Source organism: Centruroides vittatus, unplaced genomic scaffold (genome assembly GCF_030686945.1).
Source record: "Centruroides vittatus isolate TY-2023 unplaced genomic scaffold, ASM3068694v2 contig_958, whole genome shotgun sequence".
In the NCBI taxonomy this organism is placed as follows: Eukaryota; Metazoa; Arthropoda; class Arachnida; order Scorpiones; family Buthidae; genus Centruroides; species Centruroides vittatus.
Genome location: NW_027122637.1, coordinates 589,429 through 613,160, shown reverse-complemented (window position 1 = coordinate 613,160; position 23,732 = coordinate 589,429). Strand labels below are relative to the sequence as shown.

At 29.7% G+C, this 23,732-nt stretch overlaps 2 protein-coding genes across 3 annotated transcripts in view; one reads left to right on the top strand and one right to left on the bottom strand.

Moving 5' to 3' along the window:
• The window catches only part of LOC136985302 (uncharacterized), a 32,051-nt gene extending 21,675 nt beyond the window's left edge, over positions 1-10,376 (bottom strand). For both annotated transcript variants that reach the window (XM_067282551.1, XM_067282552.1), the window contains exon 1: positions 10,131-10,376. In XM_067282551.1, coding sequence (XP_067138652.1) covers positions 10,131-10,169 — 39 coding nt within the window. In that variant the 5' untranslated portion in view covers positions 10,170-10,376. The remainder of the gene's footprint in view (positions 1-10,130) is intronic.
• Positions 10,377-13,676: 3,300 nt separating this feature from the next.
• LOC136985284 (uncharacterized) lies at positions 13,677-15,177 on the top strand. The gene is made up of 4 exons (XM_067282529.1): positions 13,677-13,871; positions 14,041-14,145; positions 14,206-14,538; positions 14,680-15,177. The coding sequence occupies exons 1-4, from the start codon at positions 13,811-13,813 to the stop codon at positions 15,102-15,104; spliced, it is 924 nt and encodes a 307-aa protein (XP_067138630.1). The 5' UTR covers positions 13,677-13,810; the 3' UTR covers positions 15,105-15,177.
• Positions 15,178-23,732: the final 8,555 nt, after the last annotated feature.

Sequence of the window (23,732 nt, the reverse complement as noted above, 5' to 3'; positions counted from 1 at the left end):
TTTAGAGCATCAACAGCATTTGACGACGGCTACGTCAAATAGTTCAAAATATATTTTGCAAGAATTAATTTTCTGGATAATAGATCAAATGTGATTTGAAAATTTAGGATTTATTTTGTATAGAACAGTATGCAAAGATTAATATTAATGTATTTAGTATTGTGACATATTTTTTTATAGTTAATTTTCACCCCATAGATTAGAGGAAACTAAAAACAATTAAACATGAATTTAAATGTAATTTAAAAATATTTTCTTTTAATTAATTTGGTATAGTCACTTTTTGTTAAAATCATAATTCAAATACAACGAGCAATTATTTATTGTGACATCGTCACAATGCCGAGCTGCAATTTTTAATCATATCTTTAATTTATTTAATTTAAAATATATACTCTCCACCTCAAATTAGTATTGGCTTGCCCCTGTACATCATAGTTTTCCTGTTAGCAATAAAGTCATGCCGGTCATCCTTCTAACTCTTTTTGGGGGGGATTTTTGAATTGAAATAACATAACTTCTGGTTTGTATCGGAAGTGCTTATATAGTTAATAGGAGCGTCCTTATCCCACGCTTTCCATATCTTGTCTCCACATTTATTTACCGTATATCTCGGCGGATAAGACGACCTTCAGATAAGACTATGTATAAATTTTCGTCGAAGTTTTATAGTTTTAGCATATATATCTGTCCTATAAGACGATCCCCAAACTATCAATGGCCTATAAATCTAGTTTAGATCAGCAATCATTATCTGAATAATAATACTGTATAGTGTATATGGAATTATGTCCTATTTGTAATTTTCGAATGAACAAATTTTATTTTCTTGCATCTGGCGATTTTTGCAAACATTCGCACTAATTCGGGCATTCGGGTAATGACCTTGACTATTTACAAAAACATCCTATGGGCTATTCTATTTTGTGCACATACCCTACTCTTTTCTAGTAAATAATTACGGTTTGTCTGTCTTTTTATAATGGTTTTAATTTATATAAATTTCAATCTAATTTTTTTTTTTGTATCTGTCGTATAAGACGACCCCGGATTTTCGGGGCCATTTTGATTTATGGTTCAACTATCGTCTTATCCGCCGAGATATACGGTATTTAATTACGTTCTAGAGTTTAAGGAAAGATATACAGGCAGACAGCTGACAGTGGGAATTTATAGGTTTACAATTTTTTCAAATTGCAGCCCAAAAAGTATTGTTGCTTAGAATGAAAGCTTGCGATAACAAGAACAATCGCTAAACACAGAATACCAATAACAAATTTGTCATTTAAATTTATTCTCGACAGGCAATTTATCTTTTTTATCAATTTATCACATTGCTTCAAACAGAAACATTTATATAAAGATTAATTAATAATATAAATAGTCGTAAAATTTCTCAAACTTTTTAAAGAGACAACCTCTTTTCTATAAAAATTCTTTAGCTCCCCACACTTTTCGTAAAAGCATTTTGTAATCTTCTCTTGTATTTCATTTGAATAAAATTAAGATTTTTTTTTGGCTTTTTCGATAGCACGAAATTATATTTTCTATTACGAATAAAACAATGATAATAATTTTTTTAAATGTTTAAGAAATGGAAGTTTGATGATGTAACGACTACATTGAGGTCACGAACACAATGAAAACTCTTCTTCGCACCTCCTGAAAACGGTTTCCTGGCCCACAATTTGTCAACAACTGCCAAAAAATATTTTAAAATGTTACAGTTTAGCAATTAAAATTAGCATAAATACACAAAATCTTTAAAATTCGTCCATTTTCTTCATATTACAGGAACAACAATTCTACCTGGCGAAGTCTACATTTAGTCCTATCTGTAAGCTCTTCCTCCCTCAATATGCTAATATTTTATAGTTACCCTGCTGACGATCATAACTAAAATTTATGGATTAATTAAAATACTTTTTACAGTCTGTTGTTTATCATTTAAAAACAATTATTTTATTTTCCTGCTAATAACACAAATTCGATTACAATATTAAATGTCAAACATTTTTATTATAAATTTTATGATTTGCAAGCTATTAATTGAATTAAGTAATTTATTCTTTATATAATTCCTCTAAAACCAAGGAAAATATTAAATATCTCCTAAAACGCGATCCAGGCTAATAACTCGAACTGTCAGATTCATGTAAACGAAGCTTCTTTTCATACATTATCCAGAATGGGGCAGTTCATTGTAAAGATGAAAAATTCAGTTCCGCTGCTGGAACTGGAACTGTTGGAACTGATCCGAGCGCGAAACTAGACGTTTCTTCGAAACAGTTATGTTACGTCGGAATTGCTTAGTCGGAAATCCTTTGTCCGACACGCACCAAATTTTTCATACTTGTTTTCTGGGAATCTGCAGAAAACATAGAATATCATTAATTAATGGTATTCTATATTTTCCAATATAAATGACCAATACCAATATACATTAAATATTTAAATTATGAAATCGAAGTATAAGGTCCGACGCAACGTTTAAAAATGGAATATTTCTAAATTCATGATTGTCTCTGTCTATTCCTGCCTGAGTTATATCGTCAAATATTTATTTCGTCGTCTACTTGTTCATTTTGTAACTTTTTTAATGAATTTATAAATTCCTGAAAGAGATCCTCCAATAATTAACTGCTAACCTTATGTGTTATTATTACAATACTTCTTGGAAATAATTACAGTTGTACAGGCAGAAACGACGAAGCAGATAGTTGTTTAAAGAACAATAAATATAGGCATTTTCTGCATGTCTTTGCTGCGAACCAGCTCATTGTATGAATCTAAATGCGTCGAAAAAAAAACATTTTGGAAGTTGTGTTCGTAAAAGAATTACTTATACATTCATCGCAGCTGATTCATAATCTGTCACGATACAAAGAGGATTCGATGTTAAATTATAATCTATGTTATTTTCTGTAATATTTTTATTATAAATAGACTATTATACTAATATCCCGTCACAGATGTCATCACTGCAAATAACAAAGGCGAACATATCGATACTAGTCCATATTCACAATAAGCACGAATTGTATACAGTTGTTTAAATATTTTTGTTACTGTTTGATATGTACATATGATACGTAAACAGGTTGAATTTTATTTTAATAAATTGAATTTTGTCTAGTTAAAAATATTAATACTTTAAAATTATTTTCTGTTGTAATATTTTTAAGAAAAAATTTCTTTCTCCACGTTTATTTTCGGAGCAAAGATGGCTGAATTGTAAATATTCTATTTATTGGGTCTGCAGGAGAATGTTTTTCGTTCTCCGAATTCGTTTAGTTTTATTTAAACAAAGAAAAAATTATCTCTATTATAACAATATATTGTATTCAGTAAACACGAGTAACGCTGCACAAAAACATTACTGGTCAAAAGCTCTTTAATAAAGCAATAAATGTTGTTATTAATTAATAAAAATGTAATACAATACTAATCAAGTGATAAAGTAAAAAGCTTTTTACAAATCAGATAATAACAAAGCAAAGTAGTGATCGAATGACGATCAACTAAATAGTCAAACCTTTTAATAAAGTTGAAGGAACTTAAAAATCAGCACTTCTATTAATGAGGCTCATATTAAGCAAAGTTTACAAAAAATCAACGGTCACATCATCAAATGGAAAAAGGAAATTTTCTTTCAGTTTTGTCACTGTGTTTTATCTTGTTTGACTTTGTTTAAAACAAATAATGTCTTGTTCTAAACACACTTTACTGAGATAGGGTGACTCAAAATAAGAATCGACGCTGGTTTTTCGACATCGGTTAGAGTCGGTAGAACGAAAATTAAAGCTACCGGATATAATCGTCTCACATAATTGAACACACCTAAAAATTTATAAATTTAAGAATAACTTATTTGCTTATATTTCATTGGAATAGATTTCTTTTAGATTTTAAAGTTACGAACACTTCACAATTCAGTTGTTTCGTTATTTCAGTTATTAAAGCAATTAAAAATAAGAACTATTTCGTAATATTACAGATTCGTAATCGATAATCTATTAACTTCCGGTTTCAAAGTTTGTGAAGTTCGTGTCAGTTGTTTTAACGAATCGTTCGGCGTTATCAGCGTACGAAGCGCCTACTATAAGAGAAAGGGGAGATTACTAAACTCTACGGCGTCGTCACGGTTTGCGACGAAACGTTTCTAATCCTCTCTGTTAACAACAGGAATTGCGTAAGTCAAGTGACCGTTGAACCTTTTAGCTTCATCAATCTCCAACAGTTCTTACAGCCATTACAATCTGGTGACTACCGGAAGAAAATTTAAAATCAAGATGGCAGCCACCATAAAAAAGACAGAAGTTCTTTATATGAACATCTTAAATTCGCTTTAAGTGTGAAGGAAGAGATCGCAGTTCTTAATGTAACTTGCTTCAGTTGAAACAGTACTTGTTTCAACTGTACACCGGTTTAGTCTAAAGTAGCCTTTAAAAGAAACGTCAGTATAGCGTGGTATAACTTTTTTCACAAATCCTTCTATCTTAAAACACTTTGTGCCTTTGTTTCTTGCCTATTCTATTACTTCTAGAATTAACATATCTTCTTCCATACTTGATGTAAAACATATTTTTTATAATTAAATGATTTGTAAACAAAAACAATTCGCATAACGAATAAACACACACGCATCTACCATTATTCAGCAGCATCCAAACACGTCACAATACGTCGTTTCTTTTCTCTCCGAAATGACATCTTTGTTTTGCTCATTGCTCCCCGAAGTGTTGCTCACACCGTGGAGTTTAGAAACGTCCTCAAAGTTAATTTTTCTAGTTACAGTAATGTGACGTATAGCGGTATTGCCAACCACGACGGTAACGAATTGTGTCGCCGTACAGTCTGACCAACCCAGAAGGCACTCCCCTTAGTGTTAGACTACTTTACTAATCATTCGCAAGGGTGAGGTATAGCATGAATTAGCTAGCATCTTGGCATACCTTAGGTGTAGAAGAGTTAACTTTTGAATATACGAACTTCCGATGCAAACCGGAAGTCATGTTATTTCAATTCACAACTTCCCCTCAAAGGAGTTAATAGATGACCGCCATGACTCTATTGCTAACAGGAAAAGTATGATGTACAGGGGCAAGACACTACTAATTTCGGGTGAAGAGCACATATTTTAAATTAAATCAATTAAAAAATTTTAAAGTTGCGGCCCGACATTATGACGATGTCATAAATAATTGCTCCTTTAAGCTTTTATATTCACCTAATTTATATATCTTACAGTATATACCTATTTAAAATAATAAATTTGTTTCCTCATCTTATTTTTCAAATTATTCAGAAATTAAATACAGTGATACGTCCGTTTTCGTCGATAATCCGTCCGAAAACAATCGGCGAAATCCGAAACCGACGAAAACCGAAGCAATAATTTTTACATAAACCAATGTAAATCCAATTAATTCGTTCTAGACACTCCAAAATACATACCAAAATTATATTTTATACAGAATAAATATTGTATTTAAGACTAGACACCAACCAAATGCCGAAACTCTATCGGGCTAGTTTCGAAACTAGCACGATAGAGTTTCGGCATTTGGTTGGTGTCTAGGTTGGTGTTTTGGTTGATGTCTTATAATATATCGGGTTTAGCGATGTTGTTTATATTGTATTTAATACTAAAAAATATATAATCTATTAATATAAAATGAAAATAAAAAACTAATGTAAAGAATAAATGAACATTTAACATAGCATTTAACATGGCATTCGAAGGGCTGCTGGCTCTGAAAACTTTCTTTGGTCCCATGATGGAGCTAAAAGGAAAGGAAAGCAATGGAATTGCTTGTCTAAACGTGCGGGGTAATGCTCACACAACGAGAAACAACGCCACACTGAGCAGGAAAACGCGTAAGTTGCCCTATGTTTTGGCAAAAATAGCAAGAGGTCACGTGAGCATGCCGACGAAAACCGAAACCGACGATAACCGAAGTCAACGAAAATCCGGGTATTACTGTATTCTTTGCATAAATGCTAGGCTATTTACCACTATTTAACAACTTTAAACAATAAATTAACATTAAGAAATAATTATTACCTTCCTCTATTTCTTGCTGCCAAGCATAAAAATATGTATGTACAGTACGCATGCTCTAAAACTTTCTTTTTTCTACACTAATTTTATCATATTTCCAAACATTAGTCAAAAAGTAAATAAAACGATGGATATTTAGATAATTTATAGTCCGCTGGCATTTTATAAAATACACTAGCCGCCTCGTCATATCGCGCTTGTTGAGAGACAAGCGCGCAAAAGGGCGATATAATCGACTACTAAAAATTCTGGGCTTTTATTAAACATATTATACTTGCTATGGAATCTCTATCTTCTATTCTTTCATCAGCAAGTGTTTCTGATATAACATAAGCTTAGTTTTGCAATACTGAATTTTATTCGTGGTGATATCGTATTAATTGACGTTTACGTAAACATCAATACCACGAACGCCCATTTAGCATTATTGTTTCTTTAACAATGACATTTAAAGACAAATAATGTCGACATAAAAACAAAATATCAGTTGCAACTTTATTATACAGTACTATATTTCATAATAAATCTCTTATTAAAAATTCGTGTAATTTATATTTTTTAATAAAAATTATAAATACAGTAATTGAAAATTTAAAAAATGAATATTGATTATACAATAGAACATCAAAACTTATAAAATTACAAAGTAAAAATTCTCTAAAAAGCAAAATAAAAGTTACTATTGTATAAAAATTTTAGAAATTTCCGTTATGAAATAAAGAAATCTTTTCCTTGCACATTACGCAGTAAATCCGAAATTTCATACTTTATGTGAATTGAAGGTATTGCGGGCGCATTGAATTAAGATTAGAAAAACCTGCTGAACATTGTAGTACTGTTGTCGCGGGTTCACACCCAACCAACGGGCTGTATGTGGAATTTTCCGGAGTTTCTTCACGTGTTACTCTTAAATAGGAGCTAGTTTTCCATTAAATTCCTCTCAATTCGTATAAAGGTGTGAAATTTCGAATTTACAGAAACTTGTAAATGAGGAGACGGTACTTAAAACCAACAAATAAACAACTTTTAATGTGAAAAAAAAACGTACGTAACCAATGTGTCCACCTGTTCTGCTTATCTTGACCAATTTATCGTTTCACCTGCAGTTGTAGTTTCAAGGACAATAGTAGGAATAAAATACCGTATTTCGTTGCAAAAAAAAAATCAACGGCAATTGATAATTTAAAATTTATTGACTCCATTGCATTAAAAATTTGGAGGACCAAAAAAAGCGCGATATATTCGAATCAGCGATATAACGAGGGGATACAGTATTTTCAATAAATTTCAAAATTTGATAAATTTATATTCAAACGAAATTGCTATATTCATAATCGGGATTAATATTTTTGTATTGAAGGGACAAAGAGGATCTCTATAACATATTCATTAGGTTATTGAAGAGGCAATGAATTGCTCGATACTGAGTAAAACTTCAGATGATTTACGAAGGATTTCTGGAATCCTTCGTAACGGACAATTTTCTTGTCTCGAAATTTTGATCATTCGCCATTGTAAATGCCACCGTTCCCAGTATACTAACTAATTGATATTATCACTAGTCGGAGGCGGAGTAATCACGCCGCTATTATATACGTGATATAGTTTGTATTAAATTGCTTTTAAGTTTTAATTGGTTTCCTAGCAGTTAAATAATAATAAGGATCTTTAAGAATGACAAGGATAGCTTTGGGATATCCACTCCCAAAGTTACATAACGTATATCGTAGATTGATCCCTTAACTTTATTAAGAATAATATCAGCACGGAGATATTACATTGTTTTATTATGTACAAAGCAGTGGCATAAACAGAAGGACTTATACAACTTTTTATAAATAAAAATGAGTTGTTCCGATTCCCGGGTTGAGATCCTAGCATTACATAACATTTTGGTAAACACCCATCTCCTTGCAACGCATCGTAATAATTATTTGCATACCCATCCACATAATCTGCGTTACGTAATATATGTTTATAAAAGAAAGAATAAATTAAAATTAATTGCGTTGATTGGCTATGCGAGAGACTGATGTTTAGTAAAAAAAAATTGTAGAATATAAAAATGTTAATTAAACAATTACTTTAAAAAAATCAGGAAAATAAATTTTAAAAAGTAAAATAGAACCGCACTACAACGGAATCGGATATGCCGGATATATCATCGGTCGGACAAGGAATCACGTTCATCTCAAACAATTACTTGTGTAAACACGAAAATAATTAGGAAAATATTAAAAATGTATACAGATTATGGGTTATTACTTTCTCAGCTGTTATATATAACAACCGAGAGGGAAAGTATGGCGATCGATCAAAAAATGATCAAGATTTTTTACATTTTTTGAATCAGGGGACCTTGAAACGTCGAGAAATGCAAAAAAATTCGGAGATAATTTCTGTATGTATGAATGTTAGTGTGCGTGTGTGGGACACGATTTTGTTTACTCTCTTTGAAGCTTAATTACTCCTGCGATTTTTATCAAAAATTTATGAAATTTTGAAGGAGGGTTATTTATTAGGACGATTGGTGGTATTAATTTAAATTTTGATGGTTAAAGGTCGAGGGGTGAGGAGATAAAGGGGTCGTGTATAGCGACTTTGCTCGTTATTAGCATTTATAATTTTTTTATAAACCCATCCTTACCCTTAAAATTAAGCTTTTTGCCATGTTATGACAGTTAAAAATATAAAAAGTTTTTAATAATAAAATATAACAGATGGCACCCTAAATGTTACCTAGAAAGTTAAGCAACGCGTTGCTGGATTTTTGTAATCGAATTTTTAACAAATATCAAGATTAAAAGTATTTATTAATAAAATACATAATATTTATTGTCAATATTAAATTTCTCAACAGAAAGAAAATTCCTACCAGAACTGAAAAAAAATGAATTGCGACTTTTTGAGACAATAAAACCGGTTTTCATACGAAAGAATTGCAAACATTAACGAAATCGACTTCCGAAAGATAAAAAATGCTCAGAGATAATTTAATATCTCTACTGACTGTTGACATAATTATTTAATAGAAGCTAACGGAAATTGATAATTTTTATCTTTTCAATTAAAAAAATTTATAGAATTAAAAAAAATAATTTAAAACTTCTAATTAGTTTTCACACTTTTTATGTTATTTCGCTTGAAATCTTAGAAAACTTCTTAGAAGAGCCAGAGTATTTCTTTTTATAGAAACAGAAAGAGGTCAAATCCGTATAAGAAATAATTAAATTATTGAAAAATCTAACTATTAATTGTCATTTAATTTTATCTAACATACGCGTTTATTACGCTTCAATTTTTAATAATTTAATATTGTAAAATAATAAATAGTAGCCTTTAAAACTACATTTTGGGTGACTATAACCAAGTTTTAGTTTTAGTTTCAGTTTTAGTTTTACCAAATTAAAACTACACTGCTTAATATACAGTCCAGAAAGATACTAGACCATCAGTAAAACATTCCGTTAAAAAGTCAAATATTGCCTCATATAATTATATATCGTATTTTTAGCATCCAGTAGTAGGGTTAATGTTACCTTAGGTAGCCAAGATGGCGGCTCATCTCTAATTCCAGCAAGAAAACAGTGGGACGCACGGTCTAACCTAACCTAACCTAGTCTAATAAATTACCATAATTATTAGCAACCAAACTATTAGAATAGGTTAGGTTAGAACGTGCGTCCCACTGTTTCCTTGCTGGAATTAGAGATGAGCCGCCATTTTGGCTATCTAAGGTAACATTAATCTAAACGAGTATACATCTTTTTGCGAAGCTTAAAAATGATGCGACACATGATAGGAAAAGCTAAAAACTTATCTGTTTACGTAACAGAATATATTGATAAATATATGAAATGTTCTGAATAAAATCGGTGACATTAGAAAGTAAAAATATATTTTAAAATAAATATAAAATATGTAAATAAAAGAGTAAATACTGTTGAGAAATTTTTAAATTAATATTACCAGGAGAAACACAAATAAATTACGATTTATTAAGAAGAGGAAAAAATTCACTATAGTAATTTATATAACAAAAATAAACTATATAATTAACTCTTACCGCTACAACGAAGCAAACAGCTTTTAGAGCCGACGTCATTTTTTTCTGTTCAAATTCTTAATTTTCCTGTTAAAACAGAAACTTTTTCTTTTATATTTTAAAAATACTTTTAATTGGCAAATTAATGCTTAAGTACAGAATTAAAGAATTATCGAGCGCTTCTACTAATAAGTCAACACATTAGCATCCACTACACTTTGTGAAGGAGTGGCATCAATCCTCTTTCCGATGCTGTTATGACATCATTGCACAGAGCGCTTATTGGTCGAAAAACGTTTTGTAAACATATTTTTTGGAAATGCATTTACGGTTATTATTAGATTAAGATGTCGCCTTACGACGTGTTCTATTAAAAACCAACGACTTATTGTAATTTTTGAGGAAGCGAAGAATGATTTTGTTTATTTTACTTGTGTAATTAATTAACACGTAATTTTTCAATAATTAATTTAAATTCTTTTCGATAAACAACAGTATTGAAATTGCTAATATCATTTGTGATTTTTAAAAATATGTGCAGTACATGTCAGATTTTTTAAGAGATTTATAAAGAATCCGTTGTATTCATTAAACCGGAATTTCTGGCTTAACTTTCAACTATATTAATTAATATTTTTAGTAAAGTTAAATTTGTTAGATGCGATAAAAAGTTGTAATTCATTTAAAACATAGAAAAAATAGTTAAAGAATAATCATTTAATTATATAAAATCTAGAATTATCACCCTGCATTTTACGGCATGATTTAATTTGCTTTTGAATCAACGCGAAAGGGATGTCAAGGACACGCAACAGATCGTGCCCACTGTAAAAAATAGGTAAACGCTGTTTATCTCCCTTCCTCGAAAATACATCCAAAAATATCGTCTAAAAAAATTATTACAACTTAGAAATTTAAATGAATGGTTTTAATTTTTTGACGATTTAAGAATTAGTTTAATTAAATGAGAATTTCCATACAAACCAATAAGCTAAGCAAGCCTTTTTAACGTTATATAACATAAAAGTTTATTATTTAACTTAAATCTTTTACTATAACAAAGTTTTAGTTTTAGTTTTACTTTTACCAAACTAAAACTACACATGTTCTATTATTATTTATTGATGTATTTAAATTAAATTTCTTATTTTCGATTTTAAATATTTTTTAAGCGTTAATTCTTATCGGCATTTAATAAAAATACAGTGTTAACATACGAGCAACGTTCTGACATTTGATAAGTTGAATTCGATTTAAATATTGTGAAATTATTACGAAATAACTTAACTACTTTACTTTTTAATATATCGTAGATTTTAAAACTTGTATAGCTTAAAAATTGATAAAAAAATTAGCTTAAATAGTATTATTTTTTGTAGAAATTTTATTCATTTTTGTTTTATAAGAATGTTTTAATTTTCTTATATACAATGTTTCAATTTTTGTCGAAATAAATATAAGCGTAGTGTATAAAGAAGCTGTTTATGCTATTAATAAAAGATATAGAAACACTTAACGCGGAATATGTTAGTTTCCGTTGTCGTTGCAACGGGTTGGTGGCACAGAGGTAGCGGTAGAGTCAAGGTTAAATTTAAAAAAGAAATTCCCAACTCTCGAACAAAGAAAGCGAACAATTTTTTTTTCTAATCGTGCAAACCAAAAAAATAACATTTGTAAAGATTTTATGCTTCCTATAGCTGCAAACCGATATGAATAATTATCTTTTTACAAAGATAATCCTTTATAAACGATCGAATAAGACAAAATGAATCAAATCAAGCTTGTCTTGGTAGCATTAGCCGCCATTTTCTACTTCCCATACATAATGTGTAATGACCTTCGGAAAAATTTTATTTTAAGAACATATTTTTCAAGCACATGAATGAAAACATCTGCCTTTGTCAATTAATTAAATCTATTGTATTGTATCGATCGTAGCTTAATTTATTTTAGATTAATTATTTTATTTTAGATTATTTTTGTTTATTTAGTTTATTTTATTTTATTTTAGTTTATTTAGTTTATTTTAGATTAATTAACAAATATATAAAATGCTAAATTTCCTCTATTACGTAATTAAATTTATGGCAATATGTTTATGTCCATCGTATTTCAACACGTAGACCTTAACCTCGTAAACCGGATGTAAATAAAAATTAAAATAAAATTAGGTTCAATTACAAGGTGCAGTAAATATTTACGTCTGCTTACATTTCTGTAACAATTAAGATATTCTGTAAATCTATAGGTAATTCAATATTTTAAAGTCAATTTTAATTTTTTTTTGTGAAAGAATACACGGAAGAAATTGCAAATCCCAATCAAAGTGCTTCCAATTCTATAAGGAATTGCTTTCGATTATTCTGAAATTTAATGTCGTCGAACATAAATTGAATTAATACTCATACTCTTTCCTCATATTCTAGACTAAACATAAACTATACAGTATAAGGTTATGATATGTGCCATTTGAAATATGGAAACCTATTAAATTTGTGTACGTAAAGAGTGTGGTAAGATAATTTATCCAGATGTTTTCTGGCCTAATTATTGCTCGGAAAATACATTTAGAATAACCTACGATGAAAAGAAAAGCGGATTAAAGGTAATGATTATAATGTTATAATCTGTAAGATTCAGCTTTTCTTCCAATTAAGCAATGTTTCACTAATTTATGTGCTTAGTGCAAAATAAAAAATTTGCGTAACAATTTTATAAGTATAAAATCAATTATTAAAACCAATGGGATCGGTGGTAATATTAACACACTAAAAATAAAAAATTTTTAGTTAAATAACAAGTAAAAATTATACTCTTTCCATTTCCGACTTCGAGGATTCTATGAGCCAAAACAAGACAAACAAATAGCAAGGAACAACAATTATTTTATTAATTTATCCATATGCATTTCGCCATCTAGGCCTCATCAGTGGATACATCAGGATGTTATTCGTTGATTACGTTTTATACCCAACAGCCGTTCCCAGCATGCATCAACAATCAATCCAGCATTCAAATTAAGTAAATTTACATGTTCGGCGATACAGAAATGTTCTACAATTTTTCTTTCTAAGTTATTTTCTATTCTATACAAAATTTTAGTATTTTTTATATTTATATTACAATTAAATTTTTGGCAATGTAAAAACCATGCTGATTCCGTTCTTCTCAGTCTAATGGCTGCCTCATGTTCCCTTACTCTCAACTCCAATCTTCTTCCGGTTTCTCCAATGTAATAGTTTGGATTTCTACATGTACATGACATCCTATATACGACACCGGCGATTTTAAATTGGTCTCTGGGCGAATTTTCACTGTTCATTATACTAATGATGTTAGACATCTTATTCTTTTGACTCGCAACTATGCATACAGAGAATTTTTTAAAAATTGGTTTATATTTTTCAAAAACTTTAGCAACATAAGGAACCTTTACATAAGAAATATCTTCTATGCTATTTTTAACATTAAATCTACGTTTTAATGTTAAAAATAGCTTCAACTTCAAATTATTTATTGACTTGATTGGCGTTCCAGCCAATCAAGTCAAAAATATTCTGGACTTTAATAATGTAAGAGAGCCTAAGTTAAATGTAAGAATCAAAACACATAAGCCTGGTAATGCTTGCAGACCCCTTGTAGATTTTAGAAGAACTGTTTTGTATAACTTGGAATGTTTTTTGAAAAACTTCTTTCAGAATATGGAGAAATCAACCTATAGTATTCAAAATACAGAAGAACTAATTAACGGATTGCTAAAAGGTAACTATAAAAAAATCTTTCCGTATTATGAGTTTGGATATAAAGTCTATGTACCCATCTATCACTTTAGAAATGATAATAGAAAGTCTTAAAACATATAACGTCCCTGAATATATAATAGAACTTGTTAAATTTGTATTCAATAATAATTACTTTAAAATTTCTACAGAATATTATAGGCAGAAAAAAGGCATTGCCATGGGATCGGTTATAGGACCAAAATTGGCTGATAACTATATGAATAAAATAGATGAAAGAATTTCAAGTCTAACAGGTATTAAATATTATGCAAGATATGTAGATGATATAATAATAGTTTATGATTCTCAAACAGTTTCATCCAAACACATTGAAGAATATGCAAATGGATTACATAAAAATTTAAAGTTTACAAGTGAAGATGAACAACAAAATAAAATGAATTTTTTAGATGTCACTATAAAAAGAGAAGAAACAAGTGTATCATTTAGTAAGTATGAAAAACTATGTAATAATGGTAAAACCATTAACTTTAAATCTTACTGTCCTTTAGAAAATAAAAAGAATGTCTTTATTATGGAATTGAGAAAGATACTAAATCGAACAACTCAGCAAGAAAACATAGACATCGAAGTAAAACAATTGTTTAAAAAATTTCAGTTAAATGATTATCCGAAACATATCCTCTGTAAGTGGTACAATTTATATTTAAAACGTAGATTTAATGTTAAAAATAGCATAGAAGATATTTCTTATGTAAAGGTTCCTTATGTTGCTAAAGTTTTTGAAAAATATAAACCAATTTTTAAAAAATTCTCTGTATGCATAGTTGCGAGTCAAAAGAATAAGATGTCTAACATCATTAGTATAATGAACAGTGAAAATTCGCCCAGAGACCAATTTAAAATCGCCGGTGTCGTATATAGGATGTCATGTACATGTAGAAATCCAAACTATTACATTGGAGAAACCGGAAGAAGATTGGAGTTGAGAGTAAGGGAACATGAGGCAGCCATTAGACTGAGAAGAACGGAATCAGCATGGTTTTTACATTGCCAAAAATTTAATTGTAATATAAATATAAAAAATACTAAAATTTTGTATAGAATAGAAAATAACTTAGAAAGAAAAATTGTAGAACATTTCTGTATCGCCGAACATGTAAATTTACTTAATTTGAATGCTGGATTGATTGTTGATGCATGCTGGGAACGGCTGTTGGGTATAAAACGTAATCAACGAATAACATCCTGATGTATCCACTGATGAGGCCTAGATGGCGAAATGCATATGGATAAATTAATAAAATAATTGTTGTTCCTTGCTATTTGTTTGTCTTGTTTTGGCTCATAGAATCCTCGAAGTCGGAAATGGAAAGAGTATAATTTTTACTTGTTATTTAACTAAAAATTTTTTATTTTTAGTGTGTTTATAAGTATATTAAAACACATCGCATTCTTCCTGATAGTTATCGTAAAGATCATTGATAAGCTTGCGCTTGGGAAGGTATTTTGCAAGATTAAAGCACGAACTTTGAATTAGTTGCTGTTTTCTTTTGCAACAGATAATATTTTGTTATTTAATGATAACTTACGGTTTTACTTTCATTTTCAAACATATTAAATCGCAAAGCAAATAAAACTTATGTGATAAAATATGAGAAAATGGCATATAAGTTATTTTCTCATATAAGTCAGATATAAAATGCAGCATCTATAAGTAAGTTCAATGAATGTGACGTATGTCAAAGAATGAAATATATCAGATATTGACCCTATGATCTACCGAATCCTCTCCCAATTACTACAAACCACGGGGGATACGATTACGATGGACTTCCGTACCGGAGGTAAGAAGTCCCAGCCGTCGGAATGAACCGTTACCACCTGACCATTTGAGTTTGGAGGGGAATTTCCCTTGGAAATAAATATATATTATTATTATACTCATTTAGTGAAAAAAAAAAATTAAAAAATATACCCGATTGGTCGATTGGAAAAGTAAAATAGTGCAGATTTGAGGATTATAAATCTGTTTCTGTTAAAACTTTCATTTTATTATCTATCAGATTATTATTTCACAATTATTTATTTCTACCTCCGTACCAGAAAACTAAAACAAGGTCTTATCGAGTGAAAATTCAACCGCATCATGCGATTGGTCCAGGATGATACCATTTTTGAAAGATTTGAAAGGATTTAATGTTATTTTCAATACTAAATATATCAAAGAAGAACAAATACAGAAACAGATTTATAATCCTCAAATCTGCACTATTTTACTTTTTCAATTGACCAATCGGGTATATTTTTCAATTATTACACACCAGATGCGTGTATAGGCTGTATATAAGGTCTAAATAAATGCCCAGATTAGAAATATTTGTAGTCAAACCACGATAGATGCAACAATGACATGGGATCATATAAGATAAGCATCTCTAAAAGTTTCAATTCAATCATGAGGCATGGCGGCGGTTTACTTCCGTTGAGACATCTGGAAATTTCTTAACAAGCTATTACCAAACAGATGGATTCGTCGTTCGAAGAACGGCAATTGTCATAGCCTCCACGATCTCCCGACTTAACGCTATGCGACTTCTACCTGTGGGGCATGTGAAGGATTCTGTGTTTGTGCCACCCACTTCCGACAAATCTGGCAGATCTATGGGACCGCATCAGGCCGCCATTAGAGCAATTGATAGGCGTACACTGCGCCGATAAAGTAGACTACCGAGTTAATGTTTACAGAGTAACGAGAGAAGCTCATCTAGCCCCTGAGTGAGCATTAGTTCTAAATTATGCCGCTACGGCAAACAGCGCCAATAGCAGGACTCGATTTGTGGTATTTTCTGGTCATAGTTACAAATTACGAATAAAGCATTCGTAATTTGCATTAGTTAAAAATGAAAACAAGTTAAATTTTTTAGAAGATGATTGATTAAATAAATGATTTTTCTTCATACGCAACGTCAGCCTGATCCAAAGAGTAAAATAACACGTTTATGATTTGTTTATCGCACTGTCAATGTAGTTGAACTCGTTATACGTTAAATAATATGGAATGTAGTGAGTATGGTTTAAAATATAAGTTAGTCATAGATAAAGTTTAAACAATACGATTTGTGATATGGAGTATATGCAATTTCTATATGTTTATTATTTTCTAAACGAGTTACAAGACATTAAATCCTTATTGTATATTTGTTTTATTATTCTATACCTATTTCACTTTTAACTAATAATTTCGAACAAAGTATTTATAACTTATAATTATAAACAGAAAACACAAGTACTTGTATTGTACTGGTATATGAGGAACTAGAAGCTTGTGCTCATATCGAGCATTTATAGGATATGTGAGAAAATTTCAGAGTTTGCCGCCATATCTGTGCATATATCACCGTCCTGTGTTCAGGACATTCTGAAATAACACTTTTTGGAATCGGGAGACAACATTTAGTTACATTGTGTATAGTCTATATAGATGTTTTGAAATTTCACTCGTGATTCGAAAGAAGCTTTGTAAAGCCTGTCGTCACGCGCGTGCTCAGTCAAATAGAAATTGCACACCCACTGTCAATCAGGCACCAATTTAAAAAATTATTTAAAAATTTAGCGTCAAAAAACCAGTATTTTTACTTTAATTCAGTTTCTCAATACGTTTCTAGTCGAATTCAGTCAAAAAATCTTAATTTGATTATAATTTATTGAAGATTTTAATTTTTTAATATTAAAAGGTATTTACCGTAAATTACAAGGTGTCATGCTTCGTCTTCTTTCCCGGTCAAGTTTATTGTCCTAGACACGCGCCGATGTCTGTTTTTACTTCTACTGGAGTTTAAGCTCTTATTTCAACCTCGGCCGCTTTGATTACACAAGGTGGGAGACGGGCGTCACGTGATCACATACCTTACTTTTTACGACAGAAATTTCGTTAGCTTGAAAATTTTTTTTCTCCATTTTAATTATTACTAACTAATTTTTTGATGGATTCTTATATCTTTGTATTATCTGAAGTCGCAAATATTTTTAAATTAAGTTTTACGCATTTATATGTTTTTCTTAGATTTTTATAATAAAATTCAAAAATTAATTAAATATTATCGGAAATGCTAAACTATAAGTGCAGTGTGTTTTACAATATTATTGCGAGCAGATATAGTCATAGTCAATTATTTCATATATATGTTTATCATTTTAATTTTTATAAATTATTTAATTTGATGCAACGCGACGCGCTCAGAATCGATTAATTACTGTGGCGCGTTAATTAACATGGCGACGATATTCGTTTCAGTAACTTTTTCATTTGAGACGTTCATCAAAGTGTGTTATTTTAATGCAATTTTTATATTTTTACTGATATATACACTTGACTACGATTATGTTTTCGATTTCTACGTTTTTTTTACTATCTAAAAGTATAAAATACTTGTGGGTTTAAAAAATAGAGATTTTTATTTATATTTCCTGTAATTTGATCTGTAAATGCAAAAAAACTAAACTTATCAAATATCAACTCACTATAAATAATTTCAACTTTATCATATTGACATCAGATTTGTTAAATTTCACAGGATCGTATTATTTTTCAAATTCGGATAAAACTTTGTTCATTTTCTCCCACGAAAGTAATAGACTCTGCCGGTTCCCCGCTGGGAAGTACTGTACAATAAACACACTGCTAATTTTTTATTACTGTAGTTGGTTTTCAAAAACACCCTTCTCTGTCAATAATGGGTTGAATAACTAACAAATTGCTTTCTTGCCCTCAAGAGAATGTTTTGTTTCAGATTTGACAACTAGTATTGCCGGTAATGAATTCTATAATTTTATATTTAATAATTTAAAAAATATTTATAAAATTACCAAATAAATGTTTGTTCACAATTACTAAATGATATTGCTACATTATTAACATAAATTTTAATTGTTGCAACAATGAAAGTATTAGATTTCTTATTTCATATCGCGAGACAGCAGGGCAATAACACCGAAGGGAGAAAATCGCGTTATCGAAAAAAGATACAATGACTTATTTGAAATGTATTGGGATTGGTCCTGTCATTGAAAACAAAAGAAAAAATTTATAATGTATAGCATTGTGGTAAAGGTAAAGGTTAAAATAATAAATTATTTTATTAAATCGCAATTGTTGCACGTAATAATCGCGAGAGTACAGCGCTCTCACACTGTGAGAGAATTTACTGCAGGTAGTGAAAAGGTATTGGTTTTCGTAAAATTTCTATGGATAAAAAGGTCATAAACTTGAAAACTACTGTGGGTATCGCTTCAGAATATATCAGTTGAGAAATACTAAAAAGCCCGCACTTCAACTGTTTTATTTTTCAGAAATTCAATAAAAAAAAACCCCGCCATGTATCTGTTGGATCTGTTGGACATACTCGCCTAGATGCAGTTAATAAACGAAAATTCATTAATTTATGTATTACAGTCGCTCGCTTTTTTATATTCATAAAAATTTAAAAAAAATACAAAAATTATATAGAGCATGGTGTCATAAAACTTTATAAAATAATTTTAAAAAATACTAATAGACAAAAGTTAAATTATTTCCGGGTCAAATTTGAGTTTTTTTAGAACTTATTCGCTTTAAAATAAACCGATTATAAGCGAAGCACAAAATTAATTTTTCGAGTAAATTATTATTTAATAAACTATGATTACAAATAATTTTTGTGGAATGGAATTATTTTCAGATTATAAATAAGTTTGATGAAATAATATTAAGTTGCAGTGAGAGTAATTTGTCGAGTTTTATTATCAATACTGAAATTATTTTCTTCAATGACATTTGTTGAGTAAATTAAATTACTATTTAATAAATTATTTATGATTACAAATAAACTGGAATTATTTCAGATAACTTTTAAAATAAAAATTCGTCGTTTTTCTAATCACAAATTTGTAAATAAGAAGTTTTATTATTAATTTTCTCAGAGTGAGCGGTAATTTGAAATTATATAACACTGAAATTATTTTCAAAAGGTTTTTATTGATAAATTAAGATTACAAATATAATTGGTGCGATAGAATAGTCCCGAAATTTTCGTTATCTTTAAATGATATTTTAATTAATGCTGGAGTAATTGATTGTAACTTCCACGGAAATATCGGAGTATTGATGTATAATTTCGAACGAGAAAAGTTTACTATTAGAGCTGGAACAGCTACTGCTCAAATAATTTTTGAAAAACAAAATATGCATCCAACTCTTATAGAAACAACTTCATTAGACTTCACTGACAGAGATTTTTTCGAAAACTTTTTGAAGAATGTACCGAAACTGTGTCCATTTAATATATGTACTCAATTTTAAATTTTTATTCAATTCTAATAAACAATATTTCCTAATATAAAAGAATTGTTTGTTTCTTTATAGACAATACTCACTTTTCGATGGGAAAACTTTCTTGCTATTAAAAGAACGTACTGTTCGTCATTTTAAAAATTATGTTAACTGGGATATCATCAGTCACCAAAGCGATTTATCTCACACATTCATTTTGGAATTTGCAGATAAATTAAATTGGGAATACATATGGAAAAATTACATATTATCTTATTCATTAATTATACAACATATTAATTACGTAAAATGAGATTTAATATGCCAATATCGGAAAATTACAACTAAATTAAACAAGAGAACACTTGCTGAGCTTAGGCTTACTGCAATTTAATATTCAAACGCTTTCAGCCTATTTTTATAGGCCATCCTCAGGAAATTATAGTTTCACAACCGAACACAAAGCTTTCGAATACTCGTGAAATTTAACGTTTTCGAAAATTTTTACAAATTATTACATTAAACGGTTAAATATTAAATAAACAACAAATTACTAATACATTATATAACCAAACAAATGTAAAAATAAAATACTATATCGAAAATACAATAAACTAGTTAAAGCATAACTGCCATATCCTTTTAGGGGTTTTTAACTCCATTTCTTTTTCTATTACGTATTTTCAGGCCGTTGGAAGAGCATTGGCGTCTTTTGAATTTAAGCAATTATTGTTCACTTTACTCTTATATATCTCCATTTTCTCCATACCTAACGCATCCGTCGGAGAATTGACTGTCTTAACTATTCTCGCTTCATCCCATTTTACATTCGCTCCTTTCATTTGTGCCATGACTTCCAAAATGGTGTTTTTGTGTCCTCTATTAACGTCGTACTTGTGCTCTCTTATACGTATTGCCAAGTTTCTTCTAGTGATCCTAATATAATCTTTTGTCACTCTTAACTGCTGTCATGGCAGAAAGCGTTTGAATATTAAATTGCAGTAAGCTCAGCAAGTGTTCTGTTGTTTAATTTCGTTGTAATTTCCCGATATTGGCATATTAAATCCCATTTTACGTAATTAATATGTTGTATAATTAATGAATAAGATAATATGTAATTTTTCCATATGTATTCCTAATTTAATTTATCTGCAAATTCCGAAATGAATATGTGAGATAAATCGCTTTGGTGACTGATGATATCCCAGTTAACATAATTTTTAAAATGACGAACAGTACGTTCTTTTAATAGCAAGAAAGTTTTCCCATCGAAAAGTGAGTATTGTCTATAAAGAAACAAACAATTCTTTTATATTAGGAAATATTGTTTATTCGAATTGAATAAAAATTTAAAATTGAGTACATATATTAAATGGACACAGTTTCGGTACATTCTTCAAAAAGTTTTCGAAAAAATCTCTGTCAGTGAAGTCTAATGAAGTTGTTTCTATAAGAGTTGGATGCATATTTTGTTTTTCAAAAATTATTTGAGCAGTAGCTGTTCCAGCTCTAATAGTAAACTTCTCTCGTTCGAAATTATACATCAATACTCCGATATTTCCGTGGAAGTTACAATCAATTACTCCAGCATTAATTAAAATATCATTTAAAGATAACGAAAATTTCGGGACTATTCTATCGCACCAATTATATTTGTAATCTTAATTTATCAATAAAAACCTTTTGAAAATAATTTCAGTGTTATATAATTTCAAATTACCGCTCACTCTGAGAAAATTAATAATAAAACTTCTTATTTACAAATTTGTGATTAGAAAAACGACGAATTTTTATTTTAAAAGTTATCTGAAATAATTCCAGTTTATTTGTAATCATAAATAATTTATTAAATAGTAATTTAATTTACTCAACAAATATCATTGAAGAAAATAATCTCAGTATTGATAATAAAATTCGACAAATTACTCTCACTGCAACTTAATATTATTTCATCAAACTTATTTATAATCTGAAAATAATTCCATTCCACAAAAATTATTTGTAATCATAGTTTATTAAATAATGATTTACTCGGAAAATTAATTTTGTGATCAAAGCGGTACAAACCACTACTATTAACAGCAATTGGCGGTAAATTTGAAAATTGATATCCGAAGTAGTGCCGATTTCACACCAATTATTAAATAAAAATAATGAAAGTATTTAACCAAATACTGAATAGCGCATTATAAAATTAAAGAAAAATTTGTCAGGTAGTAATTTTTTCAGATTTTTCAAAGAATTGGAATTTTTACACTAACTAATTAAAAATCGATTAGTGCCTAATCGGCACTAGGCGCGTGCCGACGGGATAGTAAAAATGTCGCCTCAAATAAACTGTAATTTATTTTACGTGTTGTTTATTGGAGAGTGGAGAACTGAATAAAAGAGATTAAAGAACGAACATAACAAGAGAGAAAGAACGCAAAATGGGAGACGAATGCATCTCCAAGAAAAGCAGTCAATTTCGGATAATCTCTGTAGTTTATATCCAAACAAAGAAAAACATTTGAGATGTAAAAAAATTACGCCAAGTAAAACTTATTGATAATTTAGACGACGGTCAAAATTTTTCTTAGGAGTTTTGAAGTTAAGCTTGGCGCTTAAAGGAGAAATGTAAGGTAAATACAGGTAAAAGTATTGTGGGTTTTGCTTCCAAGCACCAAGCTTATCTTTACCAAAGGAAAACTCCTAAGAAAAATTTTGACCGTCGTCTAAATTATCAATAAGTTTTACTTGGCGTAATTTTTTTACACCTCAAATGTTTTTGTTTGGATATGAATTGTTTTTGTTTAATAATTTAATAACTGTAATATTACATTAAGACAGAAGATCGGTTAACGCGCCGCCGACCGACGCTTTCGATACGCCGTTTAGAAAAATCGTTATAAAAAGTTTTAATTCTCATAAAGTTGAGCTTTTGTAATTCTGAGTAACATTTTGAATAAAATTAATTTGTTTCCATACAACTTGATCTTTATAAGCATAAAATTAAGCCATAAAACTGAATTGGCTCTATGGGAAACCCCGCGAACTTTGACCTATCAATCCGGACGTTTCGCGAGCACTTCACTGATAACGAGAAAGGCTTAAGTTTAAAATTTGAGCTTTCTAGACCCAGTAGTTTTATCTCTACGAGCGTCTGCGGTGCCAGACGAAAGAAAAGGAGAAGAGGAAGAAGAAAATACAGCTTTTTTGGCAATTTTTGCATTTCGGCAACCGCATTACAGAAAATCTTGAAATTTTGCACAGTACCTTAGAATAGTGATTCTTAACAGGGGGTCGCGGCCCCCTGGGGGTCCGTAAGAAGTTTGCCGGGGGGCCGCCAAATTATGCAAAATTTCCTTCATAATATAATAAAAAGAAAATTGATGTATAACCGAATATCGTATTGAAAAGTGAAATAAGAAAGATAAAGTTTTTCTATTTAGTTTTTTTTTTTTTTTGGTTTATTCCTTATTTCTTTCTATATGCAACTTTGTTAGTACAGAAGAAATAAATGCAAATATGCTATACCGCAGTATTTACTTCTTTTATTTCAAAGTAATTCTGAGAAACTATTAATGCTTG